Here is a 14,390-nt window from a genome sequence, read left to right as displayed (position 1 = left end):
GCTCTCGTGTGGGGCGTTACAGAGCGGTTCAAGGACTATCTAGCTGCTTCTCCATTTATCGCCTACACTGACAACAATCCTCTTGCTCATTTAAGCACAGCTAGACTGGGAGCTTTGGAACAGAGATGGGCGTCAAGACTTGCTAACTACGACTTTGTCATCAAGTATCGTGCTGGGAAGTCCAATGAAAATGCCGATGCTTTATCCCGATTACCAGACACTTCAGATCCCTTGCCAGATGAAGATCACTGGGAAGAAGTGGAAATGCCGAACTTCTATGCTCGATTTGCTCAACAAAAGGTGGCCAGTGCCTTTTTGCAGGAAACGACTGACTCTTACTCACAAGGAGCTAGTTCAGAACCCCTACTAGATGAAACTAGATGGATACAAGTACAGACTGAAAGTAGAGTTATTGCTGAAATTTCAGAATTCCTGATAACAGGAAAACCTCCCGGGAGAATTCGCAGAGGTGATGCTGACCCTGAACTTATTCGTCTGTGGAGACAACGAAAACTGTTCTTTGTGAAGAAAGGATTGCTGTACCGTAGTAGCATGGATTCCATCACAGGTAGTCGTCTCCATCAAATTGTGATCCCAAGGAGAGATGTAGACATGGTTCTCACTGCCTATCATGATCAGTCTGGACAATTTGGAGTGCAGAAGACAGAGGCCACAGTCCGTCGTCGATTCTATTGGATTGGCATGAGGGGAGACATTGAAAAATGGTGCCAGGAATGTCACACTTGTGTAACTAGGAAAAAAATGAAAGCTGATCAGAAAGCACCACTGCATCCAATTGTGAGTCGACGTCCATTAGAAATGGTAGTCATTGATCATCTGAAAGTAGAGCCCAGCAGAACCGGACATAGCTATGTCCTAACCATCATTGATCACTTCACCAAATTTGTAGTGGCCGTCCCTGTGAAAGATCTAACTGCTAAAACTACCACTGCTATCCTCTGGAAATCCTTCTTGCTACCTTATGGGTGCCCAGAGAAGATTTTGACCGATCGAGGCTCAGCCTTTGAATCACAACTCTTCCAAGAAATGTGCACGTTCTACAATTGTCAGAAGCTCAGAACTACAGCATACCACCCGCAGTGTAACGGGCTTTGCGAGAAGATGAATCAAACCATCCTGAATTTGCTAAGAATTATTCCAGCTCACAGAAAATCTGACTGGCCAACATTACTCCCAGAACTCATCTGTATATATAACAACACCACGCAATGTTCTACGGGTTATACCCCATATTATCTGATGTTTGGACGCCAAGGAAAACTACCAGCTGACCTTGCTCTAGATGTGACCATCTCAGATGAAATTAATCCTCTGCCTGCTACTGATTGGGTGAGTGACCATCAAAGACGCCTGGTGGAAGCACAAGAAATCGTAGATGTCCGTATGGAACAAATTCGCAACAGACAGCAACATAATTTTGATAAACAAGCAAAAGCTACACCTTTGCATGTTGGTGATAAGATCTGGTTGAGAAACGATCATCGTACAGGAAAACTAGATACACAATGGGAGAGACAGCCGTACATCATTAAAGGAATTCCATACCCAGGGAATGACATTTATTGTATCCAGAAAGATACCCAAGAACCCAAGGTTGTTCATAGGAATAGACTGAAACTCTGTAAGTCTGAATACCTCTATCCTGATTCACCGCCTGCAGACGAGTTGTTTGAGTATGAACCCTTCCCTAAGTCCAGAAGATCCCAAAGTTCATCTTTTCCGGAATTTGATATAAATGACCCGTTATCTTGGTGTTTTGGTCCTATGATGTCTACCCGTGGACAAAGACAGACAACTCCTGATCAAGAGTCGCTCCCTGCAAGAAGAACTAATCCCAGAACTGACCCTGCAGAGATATATCCTGATCCTATGGAGGAAACTACCCTTGTCCGACGCTCTCAAAGGATCAACAAAGGTCAGTTGCCAGCGAGATATTTAGACTAAAACTTGTAGAATGATTTTTACATTTTTCCTGTTTTCTTCTGAAAAAGACAATTTTTTTTCAGTTTGTTAGTTAATTTTTACTTAATTTAATTTTTGTTTTGTTGGTTTTAACACTTTGCTGCATCCATCCTTATTGAAACACAAAAACAAAAAAAAAAAAAAACAGCCGGTGCAGCCACGTTAATGGACTGTGTGCCCCGACTCTGCACCCGGGGACCAAAACACTTACACATTTTTACACATGACTTTAAGGCTGTTATTCAAGTTTTTAGACAGGAAGATTTGTTCATAAGAACAAGCTATGCTACCTCCAAAGAGACTCTGGTGTTTGTGTTTATTTTGTTAATTTTTTGAGTTATTGAAAATGCTACAAAGTTTATTGTTGCACTGAAATGCATGTTTATCTGATGTTACGGTATTTTCATGATTATTAAGTGCCCTCAAAGTTTTTACAGAGAGTAGGAAGAACATTACTCTATTCCTAGTGCCTCAACATCAACTATGGTACATATTTTGCAGTTATTCGGGTTTCCACCTATATCTTAACGGGTTTGCCAACCTGAGACAGAATCCTTTATAGGAATTACGATGTAACCTATGGGGAGAAGTATTATATGGACCCCATAGATTTGCTATAGACATAGGGTTCTGCCCTAACTTAGCGCCCCACTGCAACTCACATGTTGCTTAGTTACTAAGTCTACACCCCACAATTGGGACGTGTAGATGCTGGTGTCACAACCCGCTGTTGAGAATTGTGACTAAAGTAGCACTTTGGCTCAAATTTGAAGGTGACCTGTGTTATGGTATAACAGATATCTATGGTGGCAAACGCCGGGGACGGCTCTGTTTAAATTAGGGGGGTATATGTAGTGACCAGAAAAGCCAACACTAATCTGTGTTCTGTATTATCTATGTGATTACATTTGTGACACCTATTCCCCACCTTGGGAGGAGGTAAATTATTTAGCATTGCGCTGCCCTCTACTGCCTTGCTTTGGTATTGCAATTGATTTGAAAGCAAGGAAGTGGCTGTTGGGGGCGGAGCTTGAGGAGGCAGTTAAAAAGAAAAACCGGTTAGATGCGGTTGAGTTGCTGTGATGCAGCAGAGAAAAAAGACCTCCATTGAGAAATGCGGGGAGTGTAATTATCACCCTATTCAGAGCGCCCCGTTTCTGAAACAGAGTACTGAAAAACGCAGTTAATCCAATTAATAGTGACATCCATCCTCCCAAGGCCGGGATAGGAAAAACGCTTGAACTAGTCCACTGTGTAAGAGATCTCTTTCTTTATTGCTATGAAATGACTGTCTATTGGAAATGGAAAAAACAACTTTGATTGACTAAAGTTAGGCTACAAGATTTAAGTAAAGTTCCTCATTTACGTTTTCACAGAATCCTTGGTGTCTGTCTTCCTTCAGCGGCCTTATACCTGGCAGATATCACCACAACTCAGTCTCCTATCTCTGTTATTTTTCTCTTAATGATTTGCCACCTAACCTAGGGATTTGCTGGAGCCATCGGAGACACCGTGACCTGAACATCCTCTGAGGTAGTAGGCCCGGCTTCTCACAAGGCGGTGCGGCAAATTACATAATGACTAACCAGGACTATACATATCAATGGCAGAGGACAGCTATAAGGCCCAATATAGGAGTAATCCCATGTGGGATGTGTAAAGCCCGCTTTACACGCTGCAATGTATCTTACGATGTATCGGCGGGGTCACGTCGTAAGTGACGCACATCCGGCATCGTAAGGTACATTGCAGTGTGTGACAGGTACGTGCGATTGCGATTGAACGGTAAAATGTTCATCGCACGCACGTCGTTCATTCCTCATGGATTGAACGTGCGGTTGTTCAATGTTCCCGAGGTAGCACACATCGCAGTGTGTGACACCCCGGGAATGATGAACAGATCTTACCTGCATCCTGTGGCTCCCGGCCCATAATGCGGAAGGAAGGAGGTGGGCGGGATGTTTACGTCCCGCTCAGCTCCGCCCCTCCGCTTCTATTGGCCGGCTGCCGAGTGACGTCGATGTGACACCGAACGTCCCTTCCACTCCAGGAAGTGGACTTCGCCGCCCACATCGAGGTCGTATGGACGGGTAAGTACATGTGACGGGGGTTAATCGTTTGTGCGGCACGTTCAACAAATTGAACGTGCCACACATGCGATGGGGGCGTTGCAAATCGCCACTGTGTGCTTACCTTTTTTTTTCTATATGTCCGTTTGCTTTTTATGTGTATTCTATGTGTATTGTATGTCTGTGATGTGTGTGTCTGTGATCTCTGTGTGTTTACTCTGCTCCGCTTCCTCTTCCTGTCATAATGACATCACTTCCCTGCAAACCGCAGGCAAGCGATGCACATTACCACAGGTAAACCGCGAAATACCGGAGGGAATAACGCAGGAAAACGCAATGAATCACACAGAATTTGCTGCCTGCGTTATTCCCTGCAGGATTTCACGATTACATGACAGTCAATGGAGTGAAATCCCGCAGCAACGTGCGGAAAAGAAGTGACATGCAATTGTTTTTGCTGCGGGAATCCCGCAGCAAAACATGCAGCTGTCAAATTCCGCATAGTGCGCACAGCATTTTTTTTTCCATAGGTTTTGCTGGTGATTCACTGCAGAGATGTTATGAACATTTTCTGCAGCGAAACATGCAGCAAAACCGCAGGAATTTCGCGGGAAAAAACGGCAAGTGCGCACAGGGCCTTACAGATTTATGGACATCTCTGGTTTGATTTCTTTGCCTGTGCGGATTGGATGGATTATTACTGACATCTGGTGAAAAAAATCATGTCAAAAGCAGCTTTAGAAATACATTTACCTAGAAAACTTGTGATTATTACTTATTTCTTCTACTGCATATACAGTAGTATGAGCAGTGAATTATTATACCAGAGATGAAGCCTAGGATGAAATAAAAGACACTTTAATGCCTGGGGTCGATTCCTTCTGACCGGGTGATCAGTGGCTGCAGCGCACAATGTTGTGTGGATCCAAGTTGCCTTCCGTATAAGTGTCTACAATTGGCGCAGCTTCTTATTTTGCCTCATCTGAAGTAGTAGAATCGATTTTCTTCAGACTCTGAGAATGTCTCTGCACCATAGATGCATCTATATGATCTGAACTCCTCTTGTAATATGTTAGTTCTGTTCACTTCCCCCTTCTTTCCTGTGAAATTCCAGATTATCAGGATTGTTTTGCACGGAGGTGAATGTGCCGGATTATCCGTTGCTTGATGACAAATTTCACCATATTGTGTATTCTCCCCAGTTCCTCGCTGGTGTTACGACCTGAAGATCCAGGATGGAGTGGCCACCTGTTATTCCCCACACGGAGGCGGCTACCGCAGCACGCTGGGAACAAGGTGCAGTGTATCATGTGACCAGGGATTCCAGCTGATTGGTCAGAGCTCTGTACGCTGCTTACAGAACCGCCGCTGGTCGGGATCTGCGCACTGCAGGCGTAAGTGATCTTGTGGTAAGAGGGCAGTAACCGTGACCAGACACCGCTGGTGTTTGCTTTAATTTCTTTATTCTCAAAGTTTTATGTATTCTCATTGTGCTCTCCCATGTCGGGAAGGTCAGTATTAAATCTGGGCTGAAGTCACAAGTGACATTTCTGTATTTCAGGTATCCAGTGCCCGGTTCTGCCAGCGATACCTAAAGGCTCATACCAGTGCTTGACTGGCGTGTACGAGGGATCACGGTGTGACTACTCCTGCTCCTCAGGCCATCAGATCGAGGGTGATCGCAGTCGTGTTTGTATGGAGGATGGGCGCTGGAGTGGTGGAGAACCATTTTGTGTAGGTAAATTTTCACATGAATTGAATGAGAAGATGATATGTACTATTGGGCTTTGTTTTGTAAGTGGCCTGACTCAGCGCTAAGGCATGATCCCATACATTACACTTCTTTAAAATTTCTACTGTTGAAGGAAAAGCTGAAGTTGTTATTCCTCAGATATCGCATATACCACCCTATCACCGAGTGTCGAGATGGCTTTCTGCACAGGACGGATCCTATATGTTTCAGGAGCTGGCTGCAGCTGGACCCGGAAAGTGGCCGTGTCACTCTTTACCATTGTGCTCATAGCCCTTTCTAGGCTTTCCTGTATATAAACATGATGTGCACAGAATTTACGTCAATAGTATGGAGGAAAAGAGTCTCCAGAGTATTTTGCATCACCTAATCACGTGTTGGGATGAAGGAAGTGCTGTTTCTCAGTTGGGTTCCTCAGTGTTACCAGTGTCTGCTCCATTCCTGGTTATTCCCTGCAGTTGGCGCGTGATGATGGCAGACTGCACTGTAGTATATATTTCTTCTTTCTGTGGAGGTAGTGGATCTTCTCAAAATAGATTACCATTATCTTGTGTCTTCTTCTTAAGAGCTGTGTGCAGTATGTCACGAAATTGAGTACAACCCTCACGTTTGTAAATATTTTATTATGTCTTTTCATGGGACAACACCGAAGATCTGACCCTGTGATACCATGTGCAGTGCCAGTGTGCAGCTTGTTTAACAGTGTAAATAACGCAACACACAGCCATTAATGTCTAAACTACTGGAAACAAAAGTGAGTACACCCCCTAAGTGAGAATGGCCAAATTGTGGCAATTAGCCATTTTCTCTCATTAGTGTTACAAGGTCTCTGGTGTGAATGGGGAGCAGGTGTCGCGGGCAGGGGTACAGACCGCGGCTGGGAGAGGGGGCTGCTCGAGACGCTCGGATCCGGGGTCATTGCGGTGGCTCGAGGGGAAGCCGGATCCAGGCCTGAGCACCCATTTGTCGCCCGCAAGTGAAAAAGGGGATGTATATGTGGCGCCCTGGACAAGCCAGGGGCCACAGAGAACAACACCAACACACCCCACACTCCCAGCAGGCACACCGAGGTCAGACACAAAACCCTTGTTGCTTTCCTCCAGGGGCTGATGTTCACACCAGGGGGTGGGCCAGGCGGTTGGCCCCGCCCACCGAGGAGTTCACAGTCCTAGAGGCGGGAAAACAGAGAGATTAGTTTTGGAGGTGAACGTGGAAGGAAGAGAAGTGGTAGTGGAGCAACTACCGTAAGGACCATGGAAGGGCGGTGGCCCGGCGGTACCGGATCGGTACGCAAAGAGAAGCCAGCACCATCTGGCAGGGGCTTACGGACCCCGGCAAGGCTAGGAGTCGCCGTGAATTTGCCGAATTCGTTAGTGAAGGGAACCTCCTGGGTTTTCCAACAGCCAAGTCCCGACAGAAGGCAACAGTCCAACCAAGAGAGGGAGACACCGCCACCGCCAAGGCAACCGTTTCCCAGGGCCAGAGCCTGCGGGCAAAAGGGGCTCCTCCAGCCCATATTCAAGCTGGGGAGCGGGTTACCGCTGGGAACCCATTGGAACCATCTACCGTACATAGGTGCAGGGAAAGGCAGTCACCATCAACCTGCCGGGAGAAACAACACCGCAGCCGTCTGTGGGACCCGTCCATCCAGCCGTGTGTTTTACCGAGAACTGTGTCCTCATCATTGGCTGAGTGAGTACCACCGTGCCGTGTGGCACAGCGCTGCCCCCGCGACCCTGCACCTCACCAGGCCCCGTAACCTGCCTGCCATCCATCCCTACCCCATCACCGGGCCCCGGGACAACAAACCCCCTACCCACGGAGGGGAGAACTAACAACAAAGCTGCTCCCTGTCACCGCTCCCGGGATCCCCGTCCAGAGCAGCGGTGGTGTCACTAATATCACCACAACCGTGGGTGGCGTCACGGACAATAATCAAAACCCCCACAATCAAAATCCCCTTTTCACTCACGGGCGAGGAGCGCCGCTCGAGTCCCCGGGATCCGGCCCACCGCTCGAGCCACCACCGAGCAGCCGCAGCAGCAGCGGCCGGACCCGAGCAGTGGGAGAGCGCAGCGTCCCCTCCTCCGCCCGCGACATATATATATATAGGGGAGGTTTGTCAGTGACGGCACCCATGGTGTGCGGTGGTGATTGTTGGTGACACCGCCGCTGCCGCTGGAGGCGATGCCCGGGACCGATGGAGTGGGGCAGCTGGATGTTATCTCCTCCACGGGTAAGGGAGGTGTTGTCCCAGGGCCCCAATACAGGTGGGATGGTGCGGCGGAGCGCCACCTGCAGGGTTGGACCAGATGGTGTTGGTGTACTCACAGTTCCTGAATAAATTCACACAGAGTCCAGATGGTAAACCAAATTGCCAGTGACCGGTGACCTCTGGTGGGTGCGTTCGGGGCCCACACCCTGGTACAGCAGCCAAGGGTCCCTTCCTCCTGCACTTAGTGTTTGTGTCATTAGTTTGACTACTCCACTTGAAACGGGGAAGTCCACGCCCGGTGTGTTTGCCTGTAGGAGCTGTGGCCCACGAGAACTGACTGACAAAGCAGGCAATTGTGGAGCCCTATCCCCCTCATTGGGCTTCCTTCTTGCTTTATCTGGGCCTCCTGTGGGACAAGACCTGAAATCTTGTCCCCGGCTGGTCGACTAGTAAGGTGTGTGAAGATGTCCTTGCTCTAGGCTCCAGGTACCCCGTCGTGCACGGCCTCCGGACCAGATTCCCCCTGTCGATACCAGCAAGCTACAACCCTGCCCCGGTCCACTTAAGGTCTCCCACGACCGGATCTCCGTCACCTGTGGCCCTGTCTGCCGACTGCCACCTAGTCAGTTTGTCAGTAGTCCAGTAGTCCAGGAGCTCCAACCCCTGACCACCCTACCACCTCACACTCCTCTCACTTTCTCTCCATCTGGCTAAATCAACTCGCCCCTCCCATCACACCTCAGAACCCCTAGGTGGGCGTCACCATCCACTTGGCCCCGCCCACTGGTGTGATGTAAGACCTGTCCATTAATATTGACAACAGACAAGATAAAGATTCCCAGATCACATCAGGACTACAAGATCCCAGGTACCTTCAGCTGCACCACAACCAATGTGGTGTACTTAATTATATGTACCAAATGTCCAACTGGGGATCTGTATGTAGGGGAGGGCTGCAACACCAAGACAGGTTATGAAACTTAGGGTTATTTAGTTTGGAAAAACGAAGGCTTAGGGGGGATCTAATCACAATGTATAAACATATGAGGAGACAGTACAGAGACCTTTCCAAAGATCTCTTTACACTCTTCAGATTTTGTGTTATACCATGCCTGATGAAGAGACCTGAGTAGTCTCGAAAGCTTGCTATTATTACCATCTTTTCAGTTAGCCATTAAAAGGTATCAACCACTGAGGACTCTCAGTTCTTTTAAACAATTTTTTTATCTCTACTGGCTAACACGGTACAAAGATATATTTTACTTGTATCAACTTGTCCTGTGACACTGAAAAAAAGAATCGTTGCTTTATGTATCATAGTATCATAGTATCATAGTTTTTAAGGTTGAAGGGAGACTCTAAGGGGCACTTTGCACACTGCGACATCGCAGGTGCGATGTCGGTGGGGTCAAATTGAAAGTGACGCACATCCGGCATCGCATGCGACATCGCAGTGTGTAAAGCATGGATGATACGATTAACGAGCGCAAAAGCGTCGTAATCGTATCATCGGTACAGCGTCGGCGTAATCCATAATTACGCTGACGCAATGGTCCGATGTTGTTCCTCGCTCCTGCGGCAGCACACATCGCTGTGTGTGAAGTCGCAGGAGCGAGGAACATCTCCTACCGGCCTCACTGCGGCTCCCGTAGGATATGCGGAAGGAAGGAGGTGGGCAGGATGTTTACATCCTGCTCATCTCCGCCCCTCTGCTCTGATTGGCCGCCTACCGTGTGACGTCGCAGTGACGCCGCACGACCCGCCCCCTTAACAAGGAGGTGGGTAGCCGGCCACAGGGACGTCGCACGGCAGGTGAGTGTGTGTGTGAAGCTGGCGTAGCGATAACTTTCGCTACGCCAGCTATCACCACATATCGCTGCTGCGACGGGGGCGGGGACTATCGCACTCGACATCGCAGCATCGGCCTGCGATGTCGTAGTGTGCAAAGCCCGCCTAAGTCCATCTAGTTCAACCCGTAGCCTAACATGTTGATCCAGAGGAAGGCAAAAAAAACCCCAATGTGGCAAACAAGTTCCAATGGGGAAAAAATGTCCTTCCTGACTCCACATCCGGCAATCAGACTAGTTCCCTGGATCAATACCCTGTCATAAAATCTAATATACATAACTGGTAATATTAAATTTTTCAAGAAAGGCATCCAGGCTCTGCTTAAATGTTAGTAGTGAATCCCTCATTACAACATCATGCGGCAGAGAGTTCCATAGTCTCACTGCTCGTACAGTAAAGAATCCTCGTCTGTGATTATGATTAAACCTTCTTTCCTCAAGACGTAGCGGATGCCCCCGTGTTCCAGTCGCAGGCCTAGGTGTAAAAAGATCTTTGGAAAGGTCTCTGTACTGTCCCCTCATATATTTATACATTGTGATTAGATCCCCCCTAAGCCTTCGTTTTTCCTGTCTTGGTATTGCAGCCCACCCATTCCTCTAATAATCTTGGTGGTCTTCTCTGCACCCTCTCCAGTTCAGCTATGTCCTTCTTATATATCGGTGAGCAGAATTGTACACAGTATATAAGTGCGGTCGCACTAGTGACTTGTACAGAGGTAGAACTATATTTTTTTCATGAACACTTATACCTCTTTTAATACATCCCATTATTTTATTAGCCCTGGCAGCAGCTGCCTGACACTGGCCACTAAAGTGAAGTTTACCATACACCCAAGTCTTTTTCTGTGTCTGTTTTACCCAGTGTTCTACAATTAAGTACATAATCATAAATGTTATTTCCTCTACCCAAGTGCATGACCTTACATTTATCTACATTAAACTTCAATTGCCACTTCTCAGCCCAATCCTCCAATTTACATAAATCTCCCTGTAATATAAAATTATCCTCCTCTGTATTGATTACCCTGCAGAGTTTAGTATCATCTGCAAATATTGAAATTCTACTCCGCATGCCCCCAACAAGGTCATTTATAAATATGTTGAAAAGAAGCGGGCCCAATACTGACCCCTTTGGTACCCCACTATGAACTGAGACCCAGTCCGAGTACGTACCATTAATAACCACCCTTTGTTTCCTATCACTGAGCCAGTTTTTAACCCAGTTACACATATTTTCCCCTATCCCCATTATTCTCATTTTATGTACCAACCTTTTGTGTGGCACCGTATCAAAAGCTTTTGAAAAGTCCATATACACAACATCCACTGCATTTCCCTGGTCCAGGTTTGAACTTACCTCTTCATAGAAGCTGATCAGTTTGACAGGATCGATCCCTCATAAACCCATGTTGATACTCTGTCATAAGGTTATTTTTTTTGAGATACTCCAGTATAGCATCTCTCAAGAAACCCTCAAGGATTTTACCAACCGTAGAGGTTAAACTTACCGGCCTATAATTTCCCGGCTCAGTTTTTGTCCCCTTTTTGAATATTGGCACCACATTTGCTATGCGCCAGTCCTGCGGTACCGACCCTGTTATTAAGGAATCTGAAAAGATTAAAAATAATGGTCTATCTATCACAGAACTCAATTCCTGTAGTACTCTGGGGTGTAGCCATCCGGGCCCGGAGATTTGTCACCCTTAGTGATTTCGAGGCGGCGGCGTACTTCCTGCTGGGTTAAGCAGGTAATATTCAAGGGTGAATTTATGGTATCACTGGTCATGTCATCTGCCATGGCATTTTCTTGTATAAAAACCGTAGAAAAAAAGTCATTCAGCAGGTTGGCTTTACCCTCATCCCCTTCCACCATTTCACCAAGACTATTTTTAAGGGGGCCAACACTATCGCTTTTCAGTTTTTTACTGTTTATGTAGTTAAAGAATATTTTAGGATTATTTTTACTTTCTCTCGCAATGAGTCTCTCTGTCTCAAACTTAGCTAACTTAATTTGCTTTTTACATATTTTATTTAATTTTCTATAATTATATAATGCCTCATCACTACCTACCCTCTTTAATTCTTTTAAGGCTTTCTGTTTTTCTTTTATTGCTTCCCTTACAGCTCTATTTAGCCATAGGGGTTTGCTTCTATTTCTAGCATGTTTGTTCCCATAGGGTATATTTTCTGCACAAGCCCAATTCAGGATGCTCATAAAAGTCTCCCATTTGCTTTGTGTACTTTTATTACTTAGTACATCATCCCAGTTTATTGCACTAAGATCATCTCTCAACCGTTTAAAATTTGCTTTCCTGAAGTTTAGTGTCCTTGTAGCCCCTCTACTATACATCTTACTAAAAAATACATGAAAACTTATTATTTTGTGATCACTATTCTCCAAGTAACCCCCAACTTGTATATTTGATATGCGGTCTGGCCTATTGGTTAGTACAAGGTCTAGTAGTGCTCCCCCTCTTGTGGGGTCCTGTACCATTTGTGAAAGGTAATTATCTTTCATTGTTATCAAAAATCTATTTCCTTTGCTGGAACTGCAAGTTTCTGTTCCCCAATTTATATCAGGATAGTTAAAGTCCCCCATAATAATTACCTCTCCGAGACTCGCTGCTTTATCAATTTGCTTTATGAGGAGATTCTCTACCTCTTCCATAATATTCGGCGTCTTATAACACACCCCTATCAGTATTTTATTATTCATTCTCCCCCCCCTTATCTCCACCCATAGGGACTCTACATTCTCAGTACCCTCACATATGTTGTCACGCAGGATGGGTTTTAAGGATGATTTTACATATAGACACACACCTCCCCCTCGCTTATTTGTACGGTCATTCCTGAATAGGCTATAACCCTGTAAAGTAACAGCCCAGTCATAGCTCTCATCCAGCCATGTCTCTGATATCCCCACTATATCATCATTTTCTTCCAACAATATTAATTCTAATTCCTCCACCTTATTTGTGAGGCTTCGGGCATTAGTGTACATGCACGTTACGTATGACTCTGTACCTGTATTCCTGCTTACTGTATTAACTGTCCTAACCCTTCCCCCCGTACCACCCCCAATTTCATTACTTGTGCCCTGGTCACTATCTGCACTACATTCCCCTTCTATAAAGTGAATACCCTCGCCCCCCATTCCTAGTTTAAACACTCCTCCAACCAACCATGTAGAGATGGCCCAGGATATAAGAAGATGCCACCACCCTGAACCTGAGCTGCAGCATGATGGCCAAGACCATACAACGGATAACAAGACAGGATCCACTCAGAACAGGCCTCGCCATGGCTGACCACAGAAGCTGAGTGCACAGAGCTCAATGTCAAATCCAGATGTAATCTTTTCACAATAGATGTATGAGTGTGGCTAGCGTTGCTGGAGAAGTTACATGGGTGAGGCATCCGCCTGTCTGTGCTCAGACCATATGCTACACACTGCAGAGGTTATAGAGGTGGTTGCTCCGATGGTGTTCAAGTATGTGTGATGGCAACCAGGTGAGGAGTGCAAAGAGAAGAGTGTCCTGCCTACAGTAAGGCATGGTGGTGGGAATGTCATGGTTTGGAGCTGCATGAGTGCTGCCATCTGTATGGGCTACAGTTTATCGAGGGAACCATGAGTGCCAACTTGTCCTGTGACACTGAAGCAGAGCAGGATCCCCTCCCTTCATATTCCAACATGATAATGACTCATTAAAACATCTGGGACCCCCACTTCCTTGCTACAGAAGCTGACGGTAAAGATTCTGGACTGGCCGAGCATCTCTAGACCTAAACCCTATGGAGCGTCTGTGGTGCCTCCTCAAATGGAAGGTGGAGGAGCGCAAGGTCTGTAACATCCACCAGCTCCAGGATGTCGTCAGTGCCGTCAGTGGCTCCTGTGAAGCTCTAGTGACCTCCAGGCTCAGGAGAGGTAAAGCCGTGCTGTATATAATGGCGGCCACACAAAAAATTCACACTTTGGCCACAATTTAGCCATTTTCACTTAGGGGGGAAATTAATATTTGTATTCTATCAAAGTGTCAGATCTTCAGTGTTGTACCATGAAAAGATATAATAAAATATTTTTTAAAAATGTGAGGGGTGTACTGACTTTTGTGATATACTGTATTTATTTTGTTTTGCTTCAGATATTGATCCACCCAAGATTCAGTGTCCGCCCTCAAGGGTGAAAGTGGCTGAGCCAGAAAAGCTGAGTGCAGTGATTTACTGGGGAAGTCCGCAAGTGAAGGACACGGCGGATGGCCTTATAATGAGGTGAGAGGAGACCGCAGCAATACATTACAGAAAGTAACAGATGGGATGGAGAGAGGGCCTGAACCCTGCTCCAAGCATTGCACATAGCGCATGTGTAGCGCCCCACATGCTTCACAGTAGGTATGGTGTTCTTTGGATGCAACTCAGCATTCTGTCTCTTCTAAACACATCTAGTTGTGTTTCTACCAAACATTTCTACTTTGATTTCATCAGACCATATGACATTCTCGCAATACTCTTCTGGATAATCCAAA

The 14,390-nt window shown here is 46.3% G+C and overlaps 1 protein-coding gene across 5 annotated transcripts in view; it reads left to right on the top strand.

Annotated features, from left to right (window-relative positions):
* The window catches only part of SRPX2 (sushi repeat containing protein X-linked 2), a 216,289-nt gene that overhangs the window by 145,562 nt on the left and 56,337 nt on the right, over nucleotides 1-14,390 (top strand). For all 5 annotated transcript variants that reach the window (XM_075323042.1, XM_075323041.1, XM_075323045.1 and 2 more), the window contains 3 exons: nucleotides 5,255-5,446; nucleotides 5,614-5,790; nucleotides 14,010-14,136. In XM_075323042.1, the coding sequence (XP_075179157.1) occupies nucleotides 5,255-5,446; nucleotides 5,614-5,790; nucleotides 14,010-14,136 (496 nt within the window). The remainder of the gene's footprint in view (nucleotides 1-5,254; nucleotides 5,447-5,613; nucleotides 5,791-14,009; nucleotides 14,137-14,390) is intronic.

Source organism: Anomaloglossus baeobatrachus, chromosome 9 (assembly GCF_048569485.1).
Source record: "Anomaloglossus baeobatrachus isolate aAnoBae1 chromosome 9, aAnoBae1.hap1, whole genome shotgun sequence".
Classification (NCBI taxonomy): Eukaryota; Metazoa; Chordata; class Amphibia; order Anura; family Aromobatidae; genus Anomaloglossus; species Anomaloglossus baeobatrachus.
Note: the sequence above shows the minus strand (reverse complement) of the source record. Positions and strands in the feature narration are given on the sequence as shown.